This window comes from Anomaloglossus baeobatrachus, chromosome 1 (genome assembly GCF_048569485.1).
Source record: "Anomaloglossus baeobatrachus isolate aAnoBae1 chromosome 1, aAnoBae1.hap1, whole genome shotgun sequence".
Taxonomy (NCBI): Eukaryota; Metazoa; Chordata; class Amphibia; order Anura; family Aromobatidae; genus Anomaloglossus; species Anomaloglossus baeobatrachus.
The window spans coordinates 940951025-940976541 of record NC_134353.1 but is presented as its reverse complement, the minus strand read 5'-3'; the positions used below and the strand labels follow the sequence as shown (position 1 = coordinate 940976541).

The 25517-nt window shown below is 49.8% G+C and overlaps 1 protein-coding gene across 3 annotated transcripts in view; it reads right to left on the bottom strand.

Annotated features, from left to right (window-relative positions):
- The window catches only part of NIPBL (NIPBL cohesin loading factor), a 400749-nt gene that overhangs the window by 251119 nt on the left and 124113 nt on the right, over nt 1–25517 (bottom strand). For all 3 annotated transcript variants that reach the window (XM_075328597.1, XM_075328583.1, XM_075328589.1), the window contains exons 5-9: nt 19976–20075; nt 19510–19661; nt 19256–19416; nt 11810–11903; nt 9823–10440 (exon numbers count right to left, since the gene is read on the bottom strand). In XM_075328597.1, coding sequence (XP_075184712.1) covers nt 9823–10440; nt 11810–11903; nt 19256–19416; nt 19510–19661; nt 19976–20075 — 1125 coding nt within the window. The remainder of the gene's footprint in view (nt 1–9822; nt 10441–11809; nt 11904–19255; nt 19417–19509; nt 19662–19975; nt 20076–25517) is intronic.

Sequence of the window (25517 nt, the reverse complement as noted above, 5' to 3'; positions counted from 1 at the left end):
TCCTTTTGAGTCTTTTTTGACGAGGCGAATTGGGACCTGCCCTGTCCTCGAAAGGACCGATAACCAGACTGACCCCTCCTCTGTTGGGGCTTGTTTTGTCTGTGTTGCGGTAAGGAAGAGTCCTTACCCTTGGAGTGTTTGATGATTTCATCCAAACGTTCTCCAAACAATCGGTCACGAGAAAAAGGCAAATTGGTTAAGCACTTCTTGGAATGAGAATCTGCTTTCCAATGTCTCAACCACAGAGCCCTACGCAAAACAACTGAGTTGGCTGACGCCACTGCCGTGCGGCTTGTAGCGTCCAGAACAGCATTAATCGCGTACGACGCGAATGCCGCCATTTGCGAGGTCAATGGTGCTACCTGCGGGGCAAATGCACGTGTGACTGAGTCGACTCGCGCAAGCCCGGCCGTGATAGCTTGGAGTGCCCATACGGCCGCAAAAGAAGGCGCTAATGACGCTCCAATCGCTTCATAGATGGATTTCAGCCAGAGCTCCATCTGCCTGTCAGTGGCATCTTTAAGTGCCGCTCCATCTTCAACAGCAACCAAGGATCTAGCTGCAAGCCTGGAAATTGGAGGATCCACTTTTGGACACTGGGTCCAACCCTTGACCACTTCAGAGGGAAAAGGGTAGCGTGTATCTTTAAGTCGTTTAGGAAAACGCCTTTCAGGATAAGCGTGGGGTTTCTGGATTGCGTCTCTGAAGTCAGCGTGGTCCAGAAAAGTGCTTAATGTACGCTTAGGGTATCTGAAATGGATTCTCTCGTGCTGCGAAGCTGACTCCTCTACAGGAGGAGCTGGTGGGGAAATATTCAACATCTTATTGATGTTAAATATAAGATCATTAACTATGGCGTCACCATCTGGTGTATCTAGATTGAGAGCGGTCCCAGGATCAGAATCCTGATCAGTTACGTCCGCCTCATCACCCATAGATTCATCCCGCTGGGATCCAGACCATTGAGATGAATGTGAAGGCCCGTCATAACGAGCCCGCTTAGGCTGCCCGGGGCCATCGTCCGAGTCAGAGTCTTCACCCTGAGGTGTAGATGCCCGTCCCGGAGCTAGGAGCTGAGGGGGACCAGGGGGCAATACATGCACAGTGTCCGTGGTCTGAAGTACAGGCCTAGCTCGCAATGTGTCAAGAATTTGTGACATAGTGAGAGACATTCTGTCAGCAAAAGCTGCAAACTCAGTTCCTGTCACCTGGACAGCATTCACAGGTGGTACACCCTGGGACACGTCCAGCAGAGGTCCCGACTGTGCAAGCACCGCAGGGGCCGAGCACTGCACACAATGGGGGTCCGTGGAGCCTGCCGGTAGAAAAGTCCCACATGCGGTGCAGGAAGCATATAATGTCTGTGCCTTGGCACCCTTGCGTTTTACGGGCGACATGCTGCTGGCTCTCTGCATGTGAGAGAGTCTATAGCCAAAGGGCGACCAGCGCTATGTAATACCAAGTATTTGTAGCAACAAAATACTAAGAATACTACGAGCACAAGAGGGGGTGAGCCCTGAGGGCTGCTTACCGCCCGCTGAACAGCGGGTAAGAGGCTGCAGAATGCCTTGTCTGGGTCTCCCCGGCTCCCCTCTGCAGCTCAGCGTGTCAGCAAGAATGGCTGCCGGCTTATGTGGAGAGGGGCGGTCCGTGGGAGTTCCCCAACAAAAGTGCGGGAACAGTGTCCCCTCTGTGCTGACTGTGAGGGCTGGAGTATGTAAAAACGACTCCAGCCCTCAGCGCTGATGCACTGGCCAGCGTCCCGCCCCTCTCCTGACTGGCAGGTCTGGGGGCGGGAACGAACGAAAGCAGGCCGCAAAAGCCGGGGACTCGAGTTATCAGCGCGGCCGCCGTAAAAGCGCGGGCCGCGCTGAAGTCCCCGGCGCACTACAAGTGCCAGCCGCGCCGCTGTTCCAGCGGCCGGCGCCACCGAGTCTAGACGTGGGCAGCGTCCCGCCCCTCTCCTGACTGGCAGGTCTGGGGGCGGGAACGAACGGAAGCAGGCCGCAAAAAGCCGGGGACTGTAGTTATCAGCGCGGCCGCCGTAAAAGCGCAGGCCGCGCTGAAGTCCCCGGCGCACTACAAGTGCCAGCCGTGCCGCAGTCCCAGCGGCCGGCGCGGCCGATTCCCATAAGTGTGCCTGCTTCAGCTAAGCTGAATGAGGCCATGGCACAGGCGCCGCAGCGCTGATGTCCCCCGGCGCACTACAACACCCAGCATGCTGCGGTGTGAGCGCCAAATGCACGGGGACACAGAGTACCTTAAGGAAGCAGGGCCATGTCCCTGATGTACTCCGCTCCATCCAGCATCTTCTCCAGGGGCTGTAGATGGAGCACGGTCTCAGTGCCTGGAGACCGGTAAATCCCACTTCACCCAGAGCCCTGTAAAAAGGGATGGGGAAGGAATCAGCATGTGGGCTCCTGCCGCCGTACCCGCAATGGGTACCTCAACCTTACAAACACCTCCGACATAAGTGGGGTGAGAAGGGAGCATGCTGGGAGTCTGTATAGACCCTCTTTTCTTCCATCCGACATAGTCAGCAGCTGCTGCTGACTAAAAACAATGGAGCTATGCGTGCGTGTCTGACCTCCTTGCGCACAAAGCTAAAACTGAGGAATCCGTACTCCTACGGGAGGGTGTATAGCCAGAAGGGGAGGGGCCTTACACTTTTAAGTGTAGTTCTTTGTGCGGCCTCCAGAGGCAGTAGCTATACACCCACTGTCTGGGTCTCCCAATTAGGAGCGAAAAAGAAAATGATTTAATTAAAATCGGCAGCTCAGTGAATGGTGTCATTTAAAAGTGCAACTCGTCCTGCAAAAACAAGTCCTCATATGGCTATGATGATGGGGATGATGGTGGGGATGGGGATGATGGTGGGGGTGGGGGGCGACTATGGTTCTTACAAGAAGCTGAGGAGAAAATGAAGAACTGAAAATCACTGGGTGGTGAAGGGGTTAGATTTATAGTCAGCATTCAGATTTGCAAATTAATGTGGATTTTGCATACTTCTATATTAAAGCTGTGAAACCCTTAGCACCTGATATACTACACATTTGATAATTGGCTCTATACCTTCACTGCCTAAAAGGACCTGGCGATTTTTCCTCTTATTTCGAGCCATACCTTTGACTTTCCCATTTGTATAGCCATGTGAGGTCTTGTTTTATGCAGGAGCAGTTGTACTTTTGAATGACACCATTAAATTTTATCATATGATAGAATGGTAAGCGGGAAAACATTTTCGAGTGTAGCGAAATAGCAAAAAAAAAAATTGAATTCCGCAATTTTTTTCCTTTGACTTACAGAGTTCATTTTACCATAAAGCTGACCGGGCAATGTAGTGTGATTCTTCAGATCGTACAATTACGTAGATACCAAACATGTACAGTTTTTATTTTAAGTGGTGAAAGAAAAAAATTCTGACTTTTTTTGGGGTGGGGGGGATCTTGCTTATGTCACGACTTTCCGAGAACAGTAACGTTTTCAACTTTTTGGATCTGGGGTTGTGTGAGGGCTTGTTTTTGTGCCCTGAGCTGATTTTATTGATATTTTGGCATATATACAATGGTTTTTTTTCTAACAAATGTGTATCGAGTCAAAATATCGACAAAATTTATGATCAATTATACATAGTATTACAGCTGCAATAAATCCAGATGTCAAAGTGTACATCTCTGCTTCAGTAATATAACTATCGATTAGATAATCCCACCATAGGAAAAAAGGATGGGTAGAGTGGGGGAAAACCGGGAAGTATATATAATATTTTGATCGCCTGTTACTTTTTTTTCTGTTGTTGCAGCTTAAAAAAAAAACAAAAACATTTCTGGCTTTTTTTGTTTTTACTCAAATTTGTTTATTGATCGGATTAATTTAGTTTACATTTTGATAGATTGGACTTTTACGAAAGCAGCAATACAAATGTGTATTTTTTATTTCTTAATTTTTAATATAGCAAAAAGGGTGTGACTCCTAAAACCAGATTAAGGTCCCATGGATCCAGGGGCTGACGACAGGGGGGAACCAGATGGGCTACACCCTGAAGAAACCGAGACACTAGCTGCTTCTGTAAAAAAAAAAACAAAAAAAAAAAAAAACACTTAAGGGCGGAGACCTGTCCCTTGAGGGAACTAAGGGCAAGCCCAAAATCAAGTCATCTCGGACAAAACGTCAGGATATTGGACAAGGAAAAGGTAAGCGGCGACTTTCCATGTTGTTCGCACCATGACAGAAATTATCTCCAGGTTCTATGATGAATGCGAGCCGAGGAGGGCTTTCAAGCATTTACCATAGTGGAAATGACCGGGGGTGGGGAGGGGGGGTAGACCGGCTCCTGCAAGATTCCAGAAGTAAAAAACCACGCCGTCAAACACAGCCGTGCGGACTTTTGGCAAATCGGCCCCTGCGACAGAAGATTTGGGCAGTCGGGAAGCCGCCAGGGGGTGTCGCCTAGTAGCTGGATGAGTTCTGAGTACCAGGTCCTCCTGGGCCAATCTGGAGCTACCAATATCACAGACTGCCTGCGCCTTGACCTTCTTGAATACCCTTGGAATGAGGGGAAGCGGAGGGAATATGTAAGAGACGAAACTGCGACCACGGCAGGACCAGGGCGTCTGAGCCTATTGGTGCGGGATCAGGCTATGAAGGGGTGGATCTTAGCGTTTTGGCGAGATGCCATGAGGTCATCGTCCGGAGGACCCCACCTGTGACAGATCTGCTGGAACACCTAGTCGTGGAGGGACCATTCTCCCGCTGCCAGACCATTTCTGCTTAGGAAGTCCGTGGCCCAGTTCTCATCATGAGTCTCTGCCTAACAAAGGATCTTGGTGACCTCCATCGCTGCCAAGCTGCAGGTCCCTCCTTGATTTATATATGCCCCTGCAGTGGCATTGTCGGACTGAATCCGAACAGAGACCCGAGAGAAGCGGGAGGAACCGTTTAAGGGCCAGAAACATGGCCTTTAACTCTAGAATGTTGATCGGACAGGTGCGTTCGGGAAGAGACCAGCAACCCTGAACTGTGTGTTGATGGTATACGGCTCTCAAACCTATCAGGCTGGCGTCTATCGGGACTACTTGCCAGTAAATCGGGAGGAAGGATCTCCCTTGGGAGAGCGAAGAGTGATGGGTCCACCAGAGTAGGGAGTGAATCACCCCCTGGGAAAGAATGACAGGGCGATTTGGGGACGCCAGGTTCCAGTCCCACGCAGATAGGAGAGCCAGCTGAAAAGGACGAAGGTGAAACTAAGCGAAAGGGACTGCTTCCATCGCCGCCACCATCTTCCCTAAAATTCTCATCCCGAATTGCAGAAATAGCAGGCGCTTGCGCCGGAGGATTTGAATGCCTTTTCTCAGGGAGGTCAGTTTCTATACTGGTAGAAACACCCGAGCTCGAGAAGTGTCCAGGACCATGCTCAAAAAAAAAAACGAGATGTTGATATGGGACTAGGGACGACTTTTGGCGGTTGACCAGCCAGCCCAACACAGAGTGTCCAAGCATATTTGCACACTGTTTAAGCAGGCAAGAAATGACCGTCCCTTTTTGAGTATATCGTCCAGATAAGTGTTGACCAAAATACCTCTGGGATGAAGCACGGTCATGATGGCCGCCATGACCTTGGTAAAAACCCGAGGTGCCGTGGCTAGGCCAAAAGAGAGAGCCATAAATTTTAAGTGCTCCTCCCCAACTGCGTCTTGTATATCGATGGCGGCCACGAATTCTCCCGGTTACGTGGTCGCAACCACGGATCTTAGGGATTCCATGCAAAAGGGGAGAGGCCGAACTGCCCCGTTTAGCCTCTTGAGATCTAAAATAGGGCGGCCCAAGCCGTCCTTTTTGAGAACCACAAAGAGGTTCGTGTAAAAACCTGTGTAACGTTGTTCGGTGGGAACTGGTACAATGACGTCTGCATCGTAAAGTGCCGCGATGGCAACGGGACAAGGCCCGATTTTTAGCCGCGGATTTAGGAATGTGTGATTGCAGGAAGCGTCGTGCAGGGAGAAAGGTGAACTCTATTTTGTAACCGGTGGATACCAGTTCTCGCACCCAAGCATCGTCTATGTAGGAAAGCCAGACGTCCTGAAAGAGGAGCGGACAACTTCCTACAGTTAATGGCCACGGGGGGGGATGAATGGTGTCATGCTGAGGAGGAATGGTGAGAGCGGGAACCACCGGACCTGGGCTGCCTAGGACGGGAGCGCCAGGTCGTGTTTGTCTTAGAGGGGCCAGGTTTCCGCTCGCTGCACACAGAGAATCGCTCAGACCTTGCGGGTGGCTGAGAGGTAAAGTTCCGACACGACCGAAAACGGCAGGAGAATCTCTTGCGAGGTGCGCGCTTTGGGCGCTGCTGTGGGAGAGAGGTGCTCTTACCCCGTCGCATTAGCAATGATTCTATCGACTGTTTTGCCAAAAAGGCGAAAACCATGAAAGGGTAACCCTGTCATGGACTTAGATGCATTATCGGCACGCCAGGCTTTTAGCCAGAGAATCCGATGGATCACCACAGAAATGCTGGCCATCATGGCGGCGTAATTTGCAGAGTCTAGAGAAGCGTATATGAGGTATTCGGTGGCCATGGACATCTGGTCAGCCAGCTCAATCAACTCTGAAGGGAAGCATTCTATACGAAGGTCGCTCCGTAAACTATTACTCCAGACCGCAAGAGCTTTAACAACCCACACGGCAGCAAATGAGGGGCAGAGAGAGGAACCCGCCACCTCAAAAATAGACCGAGCCAGAGCCTCAACAGTGCGGTCAGTGGGTTCTTTGAGAGAGGCACTGTCTGGAAGTACTGTGTGCATGGCCAGTCGGGAAACGGGAGGGTCGACAGCAGGAGACTGTGCCCAATCCTTGACTAGCTCCGGAGAGAACAAATAGAGAAGGGAAAAGCGACGCCTGCCGGAAAATAGTTTATTAGAAAAATATCTCGGGGCTCACTTAGGTTTTTTGAAGGAAACAGTTTTTAAAGCCGCCGCAGGCGGATCTTCCTCCACCAATAAAGCTTGTTTAACAGCCAAAACTAAACGGTCGACCATTTGCCGGATATTGGACACCTGCTCCGCATCCAGTTCCAGGTCAGAGTCCGACTCTGGAGACATCTCTTCGTTGACCGACCCTGATGCAGCGTCAGACTAGGAGTCATCCTGGGATACGGCAGACTCTGATAGGCTGATGTAGACTCGTTTAGAGGATTTATTCTGGATCCTAGAGTAAACACTATCCTGAGCCTGGGGAGCAGGGTCGTTCTGGTTCCCCGAGGGAGGTTGGAGAGTGGTAGGTGCTCTAAGACCGAAACCAAAGACTGGGAGACTTTGGTTAGGTCAGCTACCGATTGTGAGAGGGAGACAGCCCACTCAAAGGGGGCGCGAGAGCCCTCATCCACGGCAGGGGGGTCCTGGGATGCCACCGCGACTGGGGCATCGCAGTCCTGACACAGGGGGGATGACTGGCCTGAGGAGAACTTCTGATTGCAAGACATGCAAGTGAAGTAACGTACTATAGAGGGAGCTTGGGTCTTCCGCACTTTTGGATTGGACATAATTCAAGGCGAAGTTGTAATCTGCTAGTTTCTCTTAACTTCCATGGAAGTTATAGGGTCTCCAAGTGCGGAGAAAGGCTACACTTCTGGGAGTTTCCAGTAAGTAGCTGGAGCCGCACAGCACAGAGCCTCCTGAGCAACGATAGCTTACCCAGTTACTGGCCCTGGAGAAAACCGCTGCTGGCTGTGTCCCTCTGATAACAGTCGATTCCGTAAAATATGGCGCTGTTGTGAGATGTGTGGGCGTATCCAAAGCCTGAGGGTGCCAAGGCGGGAAAAAAAAACTTGTGCAAATTTTCCTGGCTGCAGAGCTTGAGTAGCACAAAGAGCCCCCACCTTTGTGGGAGTGGCGAGAGAGATGAGCGAGAACGGCCCCCCCACCCTGTGGGATCGGGGCTTCCCATGCTGAGAGAGATGCTTCCCAGGCCGAGTGGAAGAGAAGAAGCGGCCCCTACCCTTGTGGGTGTGAGGCTCCCTGTAGAACGAGGACTGAGAAAGGGGGCGTGGCAAGCACCTGTGCTAGGCCGAAGTCTGGGACTAAATTAGTGCCGGGCCTGTGATGCTACCAAGGTAAGGAGCAAGCAGGCCGGAGATAGCGCGACTCTGCCCCACCACTCCAACGCTGATCCGGACCTGCCTGGAGAGGATGTGCTCCCTAAGTCCAGAGGGTCCATGGGAAGCCGCGCTGGCCGGGTTGGAAATCTGGAGAACACAGACTTCAGTTCTGCTGCACCACGCAGCAGGTAGGCGGGTGGCAGGCTTTAATCCGAGTCCTGAAACTGCCTAACGTCGCCACTCCCGGCACCGCTTGCCTAGAAGCGCGACGAGGGGGAGTCTGGGCGGACGTAAAAACGGATTGCAGGACTCTGGGCACCAAGGTGGCGCAGAGCATGATCGTGCGACCACCTGGGAAGAGTGGAGACCTGACAGCAAAGCCACCCTGTGACCCTCTTCCTGCAGTGTGGGAGAGCAGGCGTGTGGAACATCCTGTTGTCCAGATCTGCTGGGCTAAAAACTGTGCCTGAACCGGGAAAAAGTAAAAAAACGGCCTGAAAACAGGTCCATGTCTGCCTCCTAGGACACAAAGCAAAAAAAAACTGGCTTGGTTCCTAGTCAGTCACCGGGGGTATGCTGCGGAGGAGGAGCTAACTTTTTCTATTTAGTTTGCCTGGTGTCAGCCTCCTGGCAACAGCAGCATACAATCATGGTCCTGTGTCCCCCCAATAAGGCAAGAGAGAAATCACAGTCTCCTATGAATGCCGGCCACTGGCTGGCTTTCATAGGAGTACTGTGATGACAGACACAGGGGTCATCAGCTGACCCCTGGCTGTCATGACAACTCATCGATCTCCCGCGATCGCGTAGCAGGAGCACCGTTGAGGGCTCAGAAAAGAGTGCCCCCCCCCGCCGGTGAGTGTTAAATGACGCTGTCAGATATTGGGTCTTCGAAAACGTCTGATTTTTTTTTTTTTTCACCATTTAGATAAAAGTAAAACTATACATATACAAGCACAGTGGATGGGATTTCTAGAAATCCCATGTCCACTGTCCTTGTTTTTCCCGCAGCAAACAATGACCTGCTATGCGACTTGGCGAGCCACAGCATTTCAATTGTTTGCTGCGGAGTCGCAAGTGACTTCCGTAGAGAGAACACAAGCGAGAGACTGTTTCTGCCCGAGCCTGGATCGTGGGTATGAGGCGCTGTGGCCTCCTGCGGAGGAGTCTCGCGGCCCCGCAGGTCAGGACCCGCCGCGTCCAGGATGCATTGAGTCCTGATCGTAGGCACGTACCCCAATACCTCCTGGACTAGCGCTGTTCCTCTGATGTCAGGGCCATGTCTCCCAGAGGTCAAGAGACTTTTTTTTTTACAGCACTTGTATGGAATTTTTTTTTTCATTTTTATTGTTTTGCACTGCTGAGCTTTTAAGAAAAGGTTGCCAGTTGTTAGCAGCCCCTTTACTTGCACTACGGGCTTTGTGCCACTACATCAATGCATCCATCTCCTATTCTCTCTCACTGAGCACTTCATAGACGGCTATTGTCTAATAATTAACAATAATACATTTACAGTAGTAAAACTGTAAAAAGGGAGGTTTATATTAACAGAACGTCACCTATTTATAGGATTCATATTCCTAAACTTCCCTGGACTCACGTGGACTTTTAATATGCCACAAGCTTTGCATTTAATACATTTTACAACTTCAATATTTCATATTTTAAAGCCGGATTTGGAGTCAGTGGCACCTCCCGGCTCATCAGGAAATTACATATTTCGATGTTACCTTTATCCTGAACTTCTTTTGAAAAGCGCTCCCTCTCGATGGCAGACTCCCGTTCTATCCTCTCGATTTCCGCCAGAGCATCCAGTTCAACTTCATCATATGGCGTTATGTTTCCTGTTTGTTGGGTTTGTGACTGAGCCACGGGAGGTTGAGACGGTTTTGCGGTTGCAGACGTGTTGGGCTGTAGGACGGGCACTTGTTGTACTTGCAGGAATTCGTTCTGCTCTTGGAAACAAGCAGCAGCGTTCAAAGGGCGATTTACGTCCTGTGGAGTCACCGGCGTTTTTGATGTGTGCCCAGGAAACTGCACATTGAAAGAGGAGTCGCCCTCCGAGACGTTGCTGTTCTCCATGCTGGAGAGAAGGTCTCCTTGCTGGTCCATTTCGGAGGATCTTACACGTGACAGTCTTAACGTGAGTTTGGTAGAGTCCTTGGAGGGAGAACTAATGATGTCATACATTGCTGACTTTTCACTTGGCTCCTTCTCGTCTTTGCTCGTTTTTAATTTTTTCTGTCTTTTCAGCTTTCGGTCAGGCGAGTCCAGTAAAATGTCTGGAGGAGCGTCTCTTGGAGAGGTGTATGGAGGTGGTTGGGATTGAAGAATTAATGATCTTGACCCTAAAGGAAGGATACACAAAAACATGCGTCAGGGTTGGATGATATACACAAAAATATACATCGGGGTTGGATGATCTACACAAAAATATACGTCAGGGTTGGATGATATACACCAAAACATATTCAAGGGACAGATGATATGACTAGAAATACAGACGTGCACAATTCACATAGTCGCATGAAATTAATGTATGTGTAAATATGAGAAAACTCAGCAATCACCACGACCAGTCTGTGCTACTATTAAGAGGCAGAATCTGCAATGATCAGTGATTTAGAGCACGGATTAAAGGGACCTTCTGGCTTCAGGAAGGTTGAGTTCCCACATATATGTTGTTGCAAAAAAACTGCTATACTAATCTTCATCGGGTCCAGCACTGTGAATCTGCTGCGGCTCCTAGTATCTATAGCACAGATGTCATTCCCTGGGTCCAGCACCATGTCTACCGCTGCTCCCCTTGCCAGTAGCGCTGACATAACATCGACAGCGCTGCAGCCAATCACTGAACTTAGCAGCTTTGAGCGGCTTCTACCTTCTGATCGGCTGCAGTATTGTGGTCAGGATATCAGCACTGTACACAGCAGCAGTGTAGTCACAAGGAATTTAAAGTACTGGATTATTTGTTGTTTTTTTTTTATTATTATTATTATTTACTGCACCCGGGGACACAAGCATCGTGAAAACAGAAAACCGCTCTAACCCTTGCTCTGAATAGCTAGCATTGGTCCGTGATCCACACAATAGTATTCAGCAAAAAGAGAAATCCACTTGATAATTCCTAAAAAACACAAAAGCAGTCACAGATCCCTCAAACATTTTTATTAGTTAAAATATTTATTTAATACCGTGGATGCTTCCAGAGGTGAACCTGTTGATAAGGACAGCAGAGGATACGCAGTGGTACCTGTAGTTACTCAACAATCCTAAAGACCCTTTAAAAGTTTTGGCCATTTATCTTTTTAGGGTACGTGCGCACGATCCGGACATGCTGCATTCCTGGACTCCGCATGTCCTCTCCTGCGGGGCTGCAACTACAGTCCGCAGGACACCGCAGCTGCCCGTGCCCACGATCAGGGTTGGGGCCGCTGCAGTGTTTTCCCTGCGGAGAACACATGCGGCTCCACAGCAATTAATTGATATGCTGAGTCTTGGGAAACCACACTGCATATCAGTTTATGCTGCGGGAAAAACAAGCACAGTGTGCATGGGATTTCTATAAATTCCATCCACTGTGCTTGTAGTGTACATCGCAGTATTTGGAAGCAAAACGTCGTGAACCCCGATCGTGGGCACGCAGCCTTATACATTATCTAATGTAAACTCTTAACACGCCATACACATAGCATGTAAGTAAAGAAGCAAATTTACCTTTTGGTGTCCCTTCGCTTCCAGCAGGAGAGCACACCGACTGTGGAGATCGCAGGGGAAATGAGGCAGCGTTCCTGATCGAAGAATCACTGTCCTGTGAACAGAACACAAATGTTTCCACTTAATCACACACACACTATCCATCCAAAGAAATGAAGGGAATTTTGTTTACTTACCGTAAATTACTTTTCTTCTAGCTCCAATTGGGAGACCCAGACAATTGGGTGTATAGCTTCTGCCTCCGGAGGCCACACAAAGTATTACACTTAAAAGTGTAAAGCCCCTCCCCTTCTGCCTATACACCCCCCGTGCATCACGGGCTCCTCAGTTTTGGTGCAAAAGCAAGAAGGAGTAAAAGTTATAAATTGGTTTAAAGTAAATTCAATCCGAAGGAATTTCGGAGAACTGAAACCATTCAACATGAACAACATGTGTATACAAAGAACAACAGCCCGAAGGGAACAGGGGCGGGTGCTGGGTCTCCCAATTGGAGCTAGAAGAAAAGGAATTTACGGTAAGTAAACAAAATTCCCTTCTTCTTTGTCGCTCCATTGGGAGACCCAGACAATTGGGACGTCCAAAAGCAGTCCCTGGGTGGGTAAAATAATACCTCGTAATAGAGCCGTACCACGGCCCTTTCCTACAGGTGGGCAACCGCCGCCTGAAGGACTTGCCTACCTAGGCTGGCATCCGCCGAAGCATAGGTATGCACCTGATAGTGTTTCGTGAAAGTGTGCAGGCTCGACCAGGTAGCCGCCTGACACACCTGCTGAGCCGTAGCCTGGTGCCGCAAAGCCCAGGACGCACCCACGGCTCTGGTAGAATGGGCTTTCAGCCCAGAGGGAACCGGAAGCCCAGAAGATCGATAAGCTTCGAGAATTGGTTAATTGATCCACCGAGCCAGGGTTGATTTGGAAGCCTGTGACCCTTTACGCTGGCCAGCGACAAGGACAAAGAGTGCATCCGAACGGCGCAGGGGCGCCGTACGAGAAATGTAGAGTCTGAGTGCTCTCACCAGATCTAACAAGCGCAGGTCCTTTTCACACTGGTGAACTGGATGAGGACAAAAAGAGGGTAAGGAGATATCCTGATTGAGATGAAAGGGGGATACCACCTTAGGTAGAAATTCCGGAACCGGACGCTGAACCACCTTGTCCTGGTGAAACACCAGGAAAGGAGCTTTGCATGACAGTGCTGCTAGCTCAGACACTCTCCGAAGTGATGTGACTGCTACTAGGAAAACCACTTTCTGTGAAAGGCGTGAAAGAGAAATATCCTTCATTGGCTCGAAAGGTGGTTTCTGAAGAGCCATCAGCACCCTGTTCAGATCCCAGGGTTCTAACGGCCGCTTGTAAGGAGGGACGATGTGACAAACCCCCTGCAGGAACGTGCGTACCTGTGGAAGTCTGGCTAGGCGCTTCTGAAAGAACACAGAGAGCGCTGAGACTTGTCCCTTAAGAGAGCCGAGCGACAACCCTTTTTCCAATCCTGATTGAAGGAAGGAAAGAAAAGTGGGCAAGGCAAATGGCCAGGGAGAAACACCCTGATCAGAGCACCAAGATAGGAATATCCTCCACGTCCTGTGGTAGATCTTGGCGGACGTTGGTTTCCTAGCCTGTCTCATAGTGGCAATGACCTCTTGAGATAATCCTGAAGACGCTAGGATCCAGGACTCAATGGCCACACAGTCAGGTTGAGGGCCGCAGAATTCAGATGGAAAAACGGCCCTTGAGACAGCAAGTCTGGTCGGTCTGGTAGTGGCCACGGTTGACCCACCGTGAGATGCCACAGATCTGGGTACCACGACCTCCTCGGCCAGTCTGGCGCGACGAGGATGGCGCGGCGACAGTCGGACCTGATCTTGCGTAACACTCTGGGCAACAGTGCCAGAGGAGGAAACACATAAGGGAGCTGAAACTGCGACCAATCCTGAACTAAGGCGTCTGCCGCCAGAGCTCTGTGATCTTGAGACCGTGCCATGAATGTTGGGACCTTGTTGTTGTGCCATGACGCCATTAGGTCGACGTCCGGCATCCCCCAGCGGCAACAGATCTCCTGAAACACGTCCGGGTGAAGGGACCATTCCCCTGCGTCCATGCCCTGGCGACTGAGAAAGTCTGCTTCCCAGTTTTCTACGCCCGGGATGTGAACTGCGGATATGGTGGAGGCCGTGGCTTCCACCCACATAAGAATCCGCCGGACTTCCTGGAAGGCTTGCCGACTGCGTGTTCCCCCTTGGTGGTTGATGTATGCCACCGCTGTGGAGTTGTCCGACTGAATTCGGATCTGCTTGCCTTCCAGCCACGGCTGGAACGCCTTTAGGGCAAGATACCCTGCCCTTATCTCCAGAACATTGATCTGAAGGGAGGACTCTGTCGGAGTCCAGGTTCCCTGAGCCCTGTGGTGGAGAAAAACCGCTCCCCACCCTGACAGGCTCTCGTCCGTTGTGACCACAGCCCATGATGGGGGAAGGAAGGATTTCCCCCCCGACAGAGAAGTGGGGAGAAGCCACCACTGAAGGGAAGCCTTGGCTGCCTGAGAAAGGGAGACGTTCCTGTCGAGGGACGTCGACTTCCTGTCCCATTTTCGGAGAATGTCCCATTGAAGAGGACGCAGATGAAACTGCGCAAAAGGAACTGCCTCCATTGCTGCTAAGATCTTCCCTAGGAAGTGCATGAGGCGCCTCAGAGGGTGTGACTGGCCTTGAAGGAGAGATCGCACCCCTGTCTGTAGTGAACGCTGTTTGTCCAGCGGAAGCTTCACTATCGCTGGAAGAGTATGAAACTCCATGCCAAGATATGTCAGAGATTGGGCCGGTGTCAGATTTGACTTTGGAAAATTGATGATCCACCCGAAACTCTGGAGAGTCTCCAGAGCAATGTTCAGGCTGTGTTGGCATGCCACTTGAGTGGGTGCCTTGACAAGCAGATCGTCTAAGTAAGGGATCACCGAGTGTCCCTGAGAGTGTAGGACTGCTACCACTGCTGCCATGACCTTGGTGAAGACCCGTGGGGCTGTCGCCAGGCCGAAAGGTAGTGCCACGAACTGAAGATGTTCGTCTCCTATGGCGAAACGCAGGAAGCGCTGATGCTCTGGTGCAATTGGTACGTGGAGATAAGCATCTTTGATGTCGATTGATGCTAGGAAATCTCCTTTGGACATTGAGGCGATGACGGAGCGGAGCGATTCCATCCGGAACCGCCTGGTTTTTACGTGTTTGTTGAGCAGTTTTAGGTCCAGAACAGGACGGAAGGATCCGTCCTTTTTCGGTACCACAAACAAGTTGGAGTAAAAACCGTGACCCTGTTGCTGAAGAGGCACAGGGATCACCACCCCTTCCGCCTTCAGAGTGCACACCGCCTGAAGAAGAGCATCGGCTCTCTCGGGGGGCGGGGATGTTCTGAAAAAACGAGTCGGAGGACGAGAGCTGAGCTCTATCCTGTAACCGTGGGATAGAATGTCTCTCACCCATCGGTCTTTTACCTGTGGCAGCCAGGCGTCGCAAAAGCGGGAAAGCCTGCCACCGACCGAGGATGTGGTGTGAGGAGGCCGAAAGTCATGAGGAGGCCGCCTTGGGAGCGGTTCCTCCGGCGGTCTTTTTAGGACGTGACTTAGACCGCCATGCATCGGAGTTCCTCTGATCCTTTTGAGGCCTTTTGGACGAGGAGAACTGAGACCTTCCCGTGGGCCGAAAGGACCGAAACCTCGATTGTACCTTCCGTGGTTGAGGTCTGTTTGGTTTGGACTGGGGTAAGGACGAGTCCTTTCCCTTGGATTGTTTAATGATTTCATCCAATCGTTCACCAAACAGGCGGTCGCCAGAAAATGGCAAACCGGTTAAGAACTTTTTGGAAGCGGAGTCTGCCTTCCATTCACGTAACCACATGGCCCTGCGGACTGCCACCGAATTGGCGGATGCTACCGCTGTACGGCTCGTAGAGTCCAGGACCGCATTAATGGCGTAAGACGCAAACGCCGACGCCTGAGAGGTTAAGGACACCACTTGCGGAGCAGATGTACGTGTGACTGCATTAATCTGCGCATGACAAGCTGAGATAGCTTGGAGTGCCCATACGGCTGCGAATGCTGGAGCAAAAGACGCGCCGATAGCTTCATAGATGGATTTCAACCAGAGCTCCATCTGTCTGTCAGTGGCATCTTTGAGTGAAGCCCCATCTTCCACTGCAACTATGGATCTAGCCGCCAGTCTGGAGACAGGAGGATCCACCTTAGGACACTGAGCCCAGCCCTTGACAACGTCAGGGGGGAAGGGATAACGTGTATCCTTAAGGCGCTTGGAAAAACGCTTATCTGGACAAGCTCGGTGTTTCTGGACTGCCTCTCTGAAGTCAGAGTGATCCAGAAACATACTCAATGGACGCTTGGGAAACCTGAAACGGAATTTCTCCTGCTGAGAAGCTGACTCCTCAATTGTAGGAGCTGGTGGAGAAATATCCAACACCTGATTGATGGTTGCTATAAGGTCATTCACTATGGCGTCACCATCAGGTGTATCCAGGTTAAGCGCGGTCTCAGGATCAGAATCCTGATCTGCTAACTCCGTTTCATCATCCAGAGAGTCCTCCTGCTGAGACCCTGAACAGTGTGATGAAGTCGAGGGAATTTCCCAGCGCCCCCGCTTAGGCGGCCTGGGACTGCGGTCCATGTCAGAGACCTCACCCTGGGACCCATGGGTCATCCCAGGAGCACTCTGCAGCTCCAATTGAGGGGGCCCTGGGGTCAATGATTGAACAGTGCCCGGGGCCTGAATCACCGGTCTGGACTGTAAGGCTTCTAGTATCCTAGCAGACCATTTATCCATAGTCTCAGACAGTTTGTCAGCAAACACTGCAAACTCCGTCCCTGTCACCTGGACAGTGGTAGCAGGTGGTTCTACCTGGGCCACCAGTAGCAGAGGCTCCGGCTGAGTAAGTGCCACAGGGGCCGAGCATTGCACACAATGGGGGTCCGTGGAACCAGCCGGTAGTATAGCCGCACATGAGGTACAGGTTGCAAAGTAAGCCTGTGCTTTGGCACCCTTGCTATTTGCAGACGACATGCTGTTGTCTCCTCTGAGTACAATCCAGGAGGGTATATAGCCAAAAATCAACAGTGCGACAGTACAGTGTAAATGTATAGCATATAAGCATATATATATATGTACACTTCTGCACTCAGTGGGGCCAGCACCTCAGGTGCTGCTTACCGACCGCACAAAGCGGTTGTGTGATCACCAGAATCCCTGCCTGGGCCTCCCAGAGCCTGTTGTCTCTCCTCTCCAGCGTCAGAAGTGCTGACAGGAATGGCTGCCGGCGTTCTGTGGAGAGGAGGGGGCCGTGGGCGTGCCCTAGAAAGTGCGGGAATCTGGAGCCCCAGTGTGCTGTATGAGGGGGGGAGGAGGATACAAGTATGCTCCAACCCTCAGCACTAACGTCCTGTGCAGCATCCCGCCCTTCCCCTGACTGGCAGGCCTGGGGGCGGGAATATGCGATACTAGGCCGCAAAAGCCGGGGACTAAAGTAATAAGCGCGGCCGGCATATAAGCGCGGTCGGCGCGGTAGTCTCCGGCGCACAAACACACCCAGCAGTGCTGAAGTATATATGGCCACCAGCGCTCCATGTGCGGTTCCCACGGGGACACAGAGTACCTCACAGCGCGGCCGGCGCGGCTGTCAGTGGCATTACTCCCCGGCGCACTAACACACCCAGCAGTGCTGCAGTGTGTGTGGCATCAGCGCTCTATGCGCGGTCCCCACGGGGACACAGAGTACCTCACAGTAGCAGGGCCTTGTCCCTGTCGATACTCGGCTCCTGTCAGCAGATTCCCCAGGGGCTGCGGAGGGAGCACGGTCTCATGTGCCTGGAGACCGAATAGGATCCCACTTCACCCAGAGCCCTTAAGGGATGGGGAAGGAAAACAGCATGTGGGCTCCAGCCTCTGTACCCGCAATGGGTACCTCAACCTTAACAACACCGCCGACAAGAGTGGGGTGAGAAGGGAGCATGCTGGGGGCCCTGTTATGGGCCCTCTTTTCTTCCATCCGACATAGTCAGCAGCTGCTGCTGACTAAGATGTGGAGCTATGCGTGCATGTGTGCCTCCTTCGCACAAAGCATAAAAACTGAGGAGCCCGTGATGCACGGGGGGTGTATAGGCAGAAGGGGAGGGGCTTTACACTTTTAAGTGTAATACTTTGTGTGGCCTCCGGAGGCAGAAGCTATACACCCAATTGTCTGGGTCTCCCAATGGAGCGACAAAGAAAAACAATGTATAAGGAATAAAATCTGCAGAAACTTACAGTATAAGATGGGGGATAAGGTTTTATAACCTCTTAACGACCCATGGCGTGCTATGTACGTCATGAGTTGTCTCCCTACCTCTGAAGCTTGACCGCTGAGCTCGCATCTTTCCCCGCAGATGAAGGCTGAATCATTCAGCCTCCATCTGCCTCTAACAGCAGCGGCATTCTGTAAGCGGCTGTTAACCTGTTGCATGCCGCTGTTAATATCTGACAGCAACATTTAACACATGCCGGCAGAGGGGCGTGCTCTTTTGAGCCCTCATCGGCGCTCCTGCTACACAATCAGGGGACACCGATGAGTTGTTATAACAGCCGGCGGAGGGGGGGCAGCTGATGACCCCTATGCTCCTATGATCTCTACCCTGTGGCCGGTATTCATAGGAGACTGATTTCTTGAAAGAATAGTGGGCTCAAGTGCCTTAAGAGGACGTAAATATATTACAAAGTGTGTATGTGTATATGTATATATATATATACATATATATATATATATACATACATACATATATATACATACATACATATATATATATATATATATATATATATATACACACACATATACACACTTTTTTTTTTTATTTGAAATCTTGAATCAGCCCCTTTTACCATTTTAAAAGTTAAGAAATAATAAAAAAAAAGTTCATAAAATTCCGATCAAAATATAAATGCTGCAAATAAAATAAAAATAATAAAAAAAAACCTTTGCAGCATTTCACCTTTTTTTGCCATTTTCACACAAATGGAATTTTTTCCAGCTTACCATTACATCATATGGTAAAATGAATGGTGTCATTCAAAACTACAACTCAAAAAACAAGCCCTCACATTGTTAGATGGATGGAAAAAATAAAAAAAATAGGGCTCTGAATAAAAAAGGAGGAAAAACAAAAAAACTAAAGCACACAAATGAAAAATTGCATGGTCCTTAAAGGGGATAAACACCATTAACATGTGGGAAAAAAAATCTGCACAGAAAAACAAGTAACCTGCAGAACTTAAAATCAACGCATGGTTATGTTTTGCCAAATAACATGCAGAACTGCTGTACACCTGAGCAGAATTTTTCCACCATGTATGGGTTTGTTTGTATCTTTCCATTTAGAGACAGACCTATATCTTGCCCCTGGTAGTCCCTTTCATACCTCACTGCCCAGTCTTTGTACCATCTGTAGATAGTCCTCACTAGTGCTGTGTCGGGAATTATCAGCATGGTGGTTTGCAGAGTTTCCCGCCAACTGACCGGAGACTTTGTTTTCATGCAGGTTCCTCAGGCCGCCAGCCACAATTGGACTGGAAACAGAACCTGTCAAAAAAAAAAAAAAAAAAGCGTTAAGGATAAGAGGCATGTCAGTAACGACTGGTCGCTGCAGGAGTATTGTGCCATGTTCTCGGTTACCTTGTTGCATTTGTTGATGTTGAGTGTAACTTCCAGGGTGAGGGTATGGCATATATCCTGCAGGACTTTGGGGAGCGTAAGGACTGGGAACAGGACTGTTTTGCTGGCCAATAAATCGATTTGTTGAACTGGTTTGAGGTGGCACAAATCGACTACAATGGAAGCAGAGCGGGATTAAGTGATCACCAAAAGAGGTTAGTTTTCTTTTTCTTACCTTTTCATTGATATTTTGGCAAAGCTCATACACAAACGGCTAATCTCAAAAAAGCATCCAGTGTTCACATTTCTTAAGAAGTCAGTCTTTGCAAAACTTAAGCAAACATTTATCTAATTGTCCATTATCACATATGAAAGTCAGCCATCCCCGAGAAACAAAGTGTATGTCTATGGAGCGGCCATCTATTCACCCAGATGCAGCTACGTGGACAATGGAAATCCAGGAGATAATAGACATGCTGAGCGTTACCTGGAAGGGCTGTGAGAGATAGTGGTTGCTTGATAATTGGAAGATGCTGGGCTGCCATGCATGGAATTCTGGGGAAGTTTATACTGAGGCATCATCATCCCTGAGGAGGAAACACAGGAGAAAACATCATTACAACCCGCAAAATCACCAAAACCGTTACCCTCACATGTGAAAGAGGAAAATACGCAGAGCGAGCGAGGTCAAACTCTAAGTATACAGTGACCCTCGGTTTACGAGTAACCCAGTTAGCGAGTATTTCACTATACGAGCAAAGCTTGCTGTAAATTTGTAACTCAGTTTACGAGCAAATACTCACCGCACACACTTCCGGTTCCGTACTTTCACCCCGCTCTGACCCCCTCTTGCACTCCACACAAACACACACATATTATGCTCCCCTTACCTTCTGTTCCCTTGCCGGCCTCCTGGTTCTTGTAGTTCGCCGCTGCAGGATGTGTATCGGTAACCATCGCGACGATGGAGGAACGTCTGCTGTCAGCCGCTACTCAAAAGACCAATCAGAGACAAGCGGCTCCTGCCTTTGACGTCAGCGCTCTGGCAGCGGATGCTCCGGGGCATCGGTCGCGATGGTTACCTGATACACATCCTGTACCGGCGGACTTCAGGAACTATGAGGCCGGTGAGGGAACGGCAGGTAAGGTGAGCATCTATATATATAATTGCCTTATTCTGTCTGTCTGTCTGTCTGTCTGTCATGCTCCAAAATTGTGTCCTTACGGTGACACAAAGCTGATTGGCCGCTGGGCTCGCCATGGCCCCGCCCCCCCACACGGATTGGCCTCGCCCCGGCTCTCTGCAGGCCCCACCCCCCTCACGCAATGCACGCTCGCTCTTGCCCAACTGACACGTAGCTCCGACTCCCAGGTGAGTACACACACACACACATCAGATCACACTCACTCTCACACACACCTCACACATCACATCCACACACTCAACATCCTGGGATATCGCTTGCTTCTACACCGGCTCCGTCACGATCCCAGCAGCGCCAGACATAACCTTGCGATGCTGGGATCTTCACGGAGCCCGTGAACGCTGGTAACCATTATACACATCGGGTAACTAAGGTCCCTTGGTTACCCGATGTGTATCATAGTTAACAGTGTACACCGGCTCACACTCACTCTCACACACACCTCACATCGCATCCACACACTCACAGCTTCCGGCGATATCGCTTGCTTCTCGGCCTCGATACTGTGCTGTTGTGACCTTCCAGGACCTGTCGGAGGATCACATGGCCAGAAGCATGTGGTATCTCCCGATGTTGTGAGTATGAGCGCGTATGTGCAATATCGTCAATGTGTGTGTGCGTGAGTGTATGCGATCGGGTGTGTTAGTGTCGGCAGAGGAGCATGGCGTGCTGGAGGAGGCTGGGAGGAGAGAGGCTGATGCTGCGGGCAGAGAGGCTGATGCTGCGGGCAGAGAGGCTGATGCTGCGGGCAGAGAGGCTGATGCTGCGGGCAGAGAGGCTGATGCTGCGGGCAGAGAGGCTGATGCTGCGGGCAGAGAGGCTGATGCTGCGGGCAGAGAGGCTGATGCTGCGGGCAGAGAGGCTGATGCTGCGGGCAGAGAGGCTGATGCTGCGGGCAGAGAGGCTGATGCTGCGGGCAGAGAGGCTGATGCTGCGGGCAGAGAGGCTGATGCTGCGGGCAGAGAGGCTGATGCTGCGGGCAGAGAGGCTGATGCTGCGGGCAGAGAGGCTGATGCTGCGGGCAGAGAGGCTGATGCTGCGGGCAGAGAGGCTGATGCTGCGGGCAGAGAGGCTGATGCTGCGGGCAGAGAGGCTGATGCTGCGGGCAGAGAGGCTGATGCTGCGGGCAGAGAGGCTGATGCTGCGGGCAGAGAGGCTGATGCTGCGGGCAGAGAGGCTGATGCTGGCGCAGCATGGCGGATGGAGCACGTTTGGGAGTGCGCAGCATGGCGGATGGAGCACGTTTGGGAGTGCGCAGCATGGGAGATGGAGCACGATGGGGAGTGCGCAGCATGGCGGATGGAGCACGTTTGGGAGTGCGCAGCATGGGGGATGGAGCACGATGGGGAGTGCGCAGCATGGCGGATGGAGCACGTTTGGGAGTGCGCAGCATGGCGGATGGAGCACGTTTGGGAGTGCGGAGTATGGCGGATGGAGCACGTTTGGGAGTGCGCAGGATGGGAGATGTAGCACGATGTGGGGTGCGCAGCATACGGGATGGAGCACGATGGGGAGTGCACACCTCCCCCCAACACACACACACACGCGCGCGCACTGCACAACACACCACACACACACTGGGAACCACAAACAACTGCCCTACACAGACACCCACACAACGCTGCACACACAAATATACGCACATACCGCACAACACACACATTGCACACAACATACCTCCCCCCAAAACACACCACACACACACAAACCGCGCAACACACACACACAACGCTACAGACACACAGCGCTCCACAAAAAAACGCAACACACAAACAACACCGCTCTCACCCCCCGCCACACCCAGACAACACCCAGAACATGTACGGCGCCCAACACAAACACTTGGTAACTACACACAACAACATATATATATATATATATATATATATATATATATATATATATATATATATATATATATAACAAAAATCATACATGAACTACACAATACGTAAATTCTAGAATACCCGATGCGTAGAATCGGGCCACCTTCTAGTAATTAATATGTGTGTGTGGGTTTACGTATGTGGAATGGCACAATAGGGGACTAGGATGGGACATTGAACAAGTTGTGGAACGAATTGTCTGAGCTTGCATTATTTCCTATGGGAAATCTTGCTTTGCTAGACGAGTAACTTGGTTTACAAGCACAGTCCCAGAACGGATTGTTCTCATAAACCAAGGTTCCACTGTACATACATTCATACATACATAGTAAACACATTATTAAGGCACCACATACAAAAAAAACATTGAAATCACATCAATATATTAGAATAATCATACAAGTCTTATCTAGGTAGCACACAGACCGAAATACATGCACATTATTTGTGCTGCACGGATAAAGGGGACTTCCAAATTATTCAAGGGTCCAATAATTGCAGATTAATCTACTGGGGCCTTAAGGTATTTTCCACTATGGCAGAAGTTTGTGCAGTGCCATTAACGTGAGACAATGGTCTTCTGAACCTGGAAAACCTCTAAGAAATCAGCTGCTCGCCCCTGGTGCACCCGGCAGTAAGCTTACAATGTCCCTGCAGCGCCACCACAGGGTAAATGAAGAATTACACCGTGCCCATTCTTTTCAGTGGGTTTTCTGTGTACAGAATACGACAGGCCACTTATAACAGGACGTGTGGACCCTTAACAGTGTCCTTCTTCCACATGAACTCCATAAGATTGTGCATGAAAAGTAATTTTACACACTGGAAACTATTAACCCCTTCTTAACAAGGCTTATCAGTTTTTGAGCTTCCACACAGAATGACGGTTCAAACCAAGCCCAGGCGCTCGTGCATCATGGCAGCCAAACATTTCAATGCATCTTCCCACCTGCTTGTTTGCTCTATGAAGCCACAGAAGACTGAGGATAGACTGAGGGAAAACTAGCAGAGGATAAGGTGTATTTAAACGAGTAGCCGGCATGATGTATGAGCACCGGTTTGAACAGTCCCTTTAAATTCTTACAATATATGTTATTCCCCTAAAGGGCCTTGAACCTACCCTCTGCTGAATGCTTGTACATATACAGTAGCAATACAGTAATGCTGTAGAGATAATAAATCACGGTCTACTAAGAATTTTTATTCCATAAATAAATATGGCACAAGAAAATAAACTGTAATAAATCTTTTCAGAGAAATCGGCTTCTTTCTCCTCCTGGAATGAGCTTCTATTCTCAATTCAGGAGTGAAGTCTATATATTCAATGGAGACAGATTTCCCATTACCGAGATAGGAATTACCGTTGGTGCTTTTAAAATTCAATGCAGGAAGGAGGCACTAGCGGCGGCAGACATTCTGCTGCAAGTTCTCCTGACACTAAAATTACATTTCTCCATAGAACCTTGTGGGCACCAACTGTCGTCTGCTATTTCAGCAATGGGGTAAACTGTCTTCACTAAAAACACCCTACGACGCTTGCTTTTTGTGGGACACATAGTTTTGAAGAACACCATTCACTCACCATATAATGTGGTGAATGAAAAAAACAAAAGTGGGGTAGTAAATTGGAAAAAAAAACAAAAAAACCCCGCAATACTACCATGCTCTTTTGCGTTTTCCCTTTACTGCATACATTTCGTGTTGTTTTTTGTTTTTCTTTTTTAAATGACCTGGTAACATGAGGAAAAGATGGGTGTAGGGACTAAAGAAAAAAAAAATTCTATTGCTCATTTTTTTTTTCCTTTTTGGCATGTAATATATGGTTTAAATAATCTGATAGATCAGACTTTTCTAGCCACAATGATAAGAAATACTGTATTTTTCGGCTTATAAGACGCACCCCAAATTTAGAGGAAAATGGGAAAAAATACTTTTTAATGTTAAAATGAGGGTCAGTCTTCTAATCATAATGTGTCTTAATCCTAATGCTTACCAGGGGGGAGCGGCAGTGGTGGAGTGACTCAGGAAGGTCACAGGAGGTAGGGTAGGCGATGCTGCGGGACAAGAGGAGGGGGTGTCACTGCAGCGGGCGCCATTGATCTGACAGTGGGCTCAATTGAATTGCCCGCGGTTCACGCAATGGACTCCAAGAAAATGGCCGCTGAGGCCGCGCGTATGCAGACTGACGCAATGAACTTCAACAAAGTTGCCGAAGAGTCCTATATGCACACGCGCCTCCTCCGCAGCCATTTTCTTGAAGTCCAACTCAAACCGTGGACAATTCAATGGAGCCCGCTGGCAAATCAATGGTGGCTGTCGCCATAAAACCCACGACCCCGCAGTATCGCTAACCCTCCGTCCACTTGAGCCTACTGAGACGCAACATCCTCTCCTCTGAGCCCACTGCATTGCCAACCCTGCCTACTGTGACCCCTCCTGAGCCGCTCCATCCCCACCGCCCCCCCCCTCCCGGTAAGGATTGTAAGATGGACCCTCATTTTAACATTAAAAATATTTTTTTTTCCTATTTGCTTCCTCTAAATTTGGGGTGCGTCTTATAAAACAAAAAATGCAGTATATGAGAAAATGGTAATTTTTTTTTATATAAGTAAAACCAGAATGCACCTTTAAAACGAAATGTGGTCATATAAATACACACATGTGGTTTTTGTAAATGTGACAAGTAACCCAAAGAATTACAGTAGTTACCACCACGAGATCAATGGATTTTTGTTTCCACTTATTTAAATGTAATTACATTTCCAAAAATGTAGACATGTCGGAAAAAGGTCACAAAAACCAAACTGCCAAAGAAAGCCAAAAAAATCAGGTGACCAGATGCGAGTAACAAATATCAGGTTAGGCTGCTTTCACACTAGGTTTTTTTGCTGTAAAAGCGGATCCTGCAAACGCATGTGTTATTTTGCAGGATCCTGTC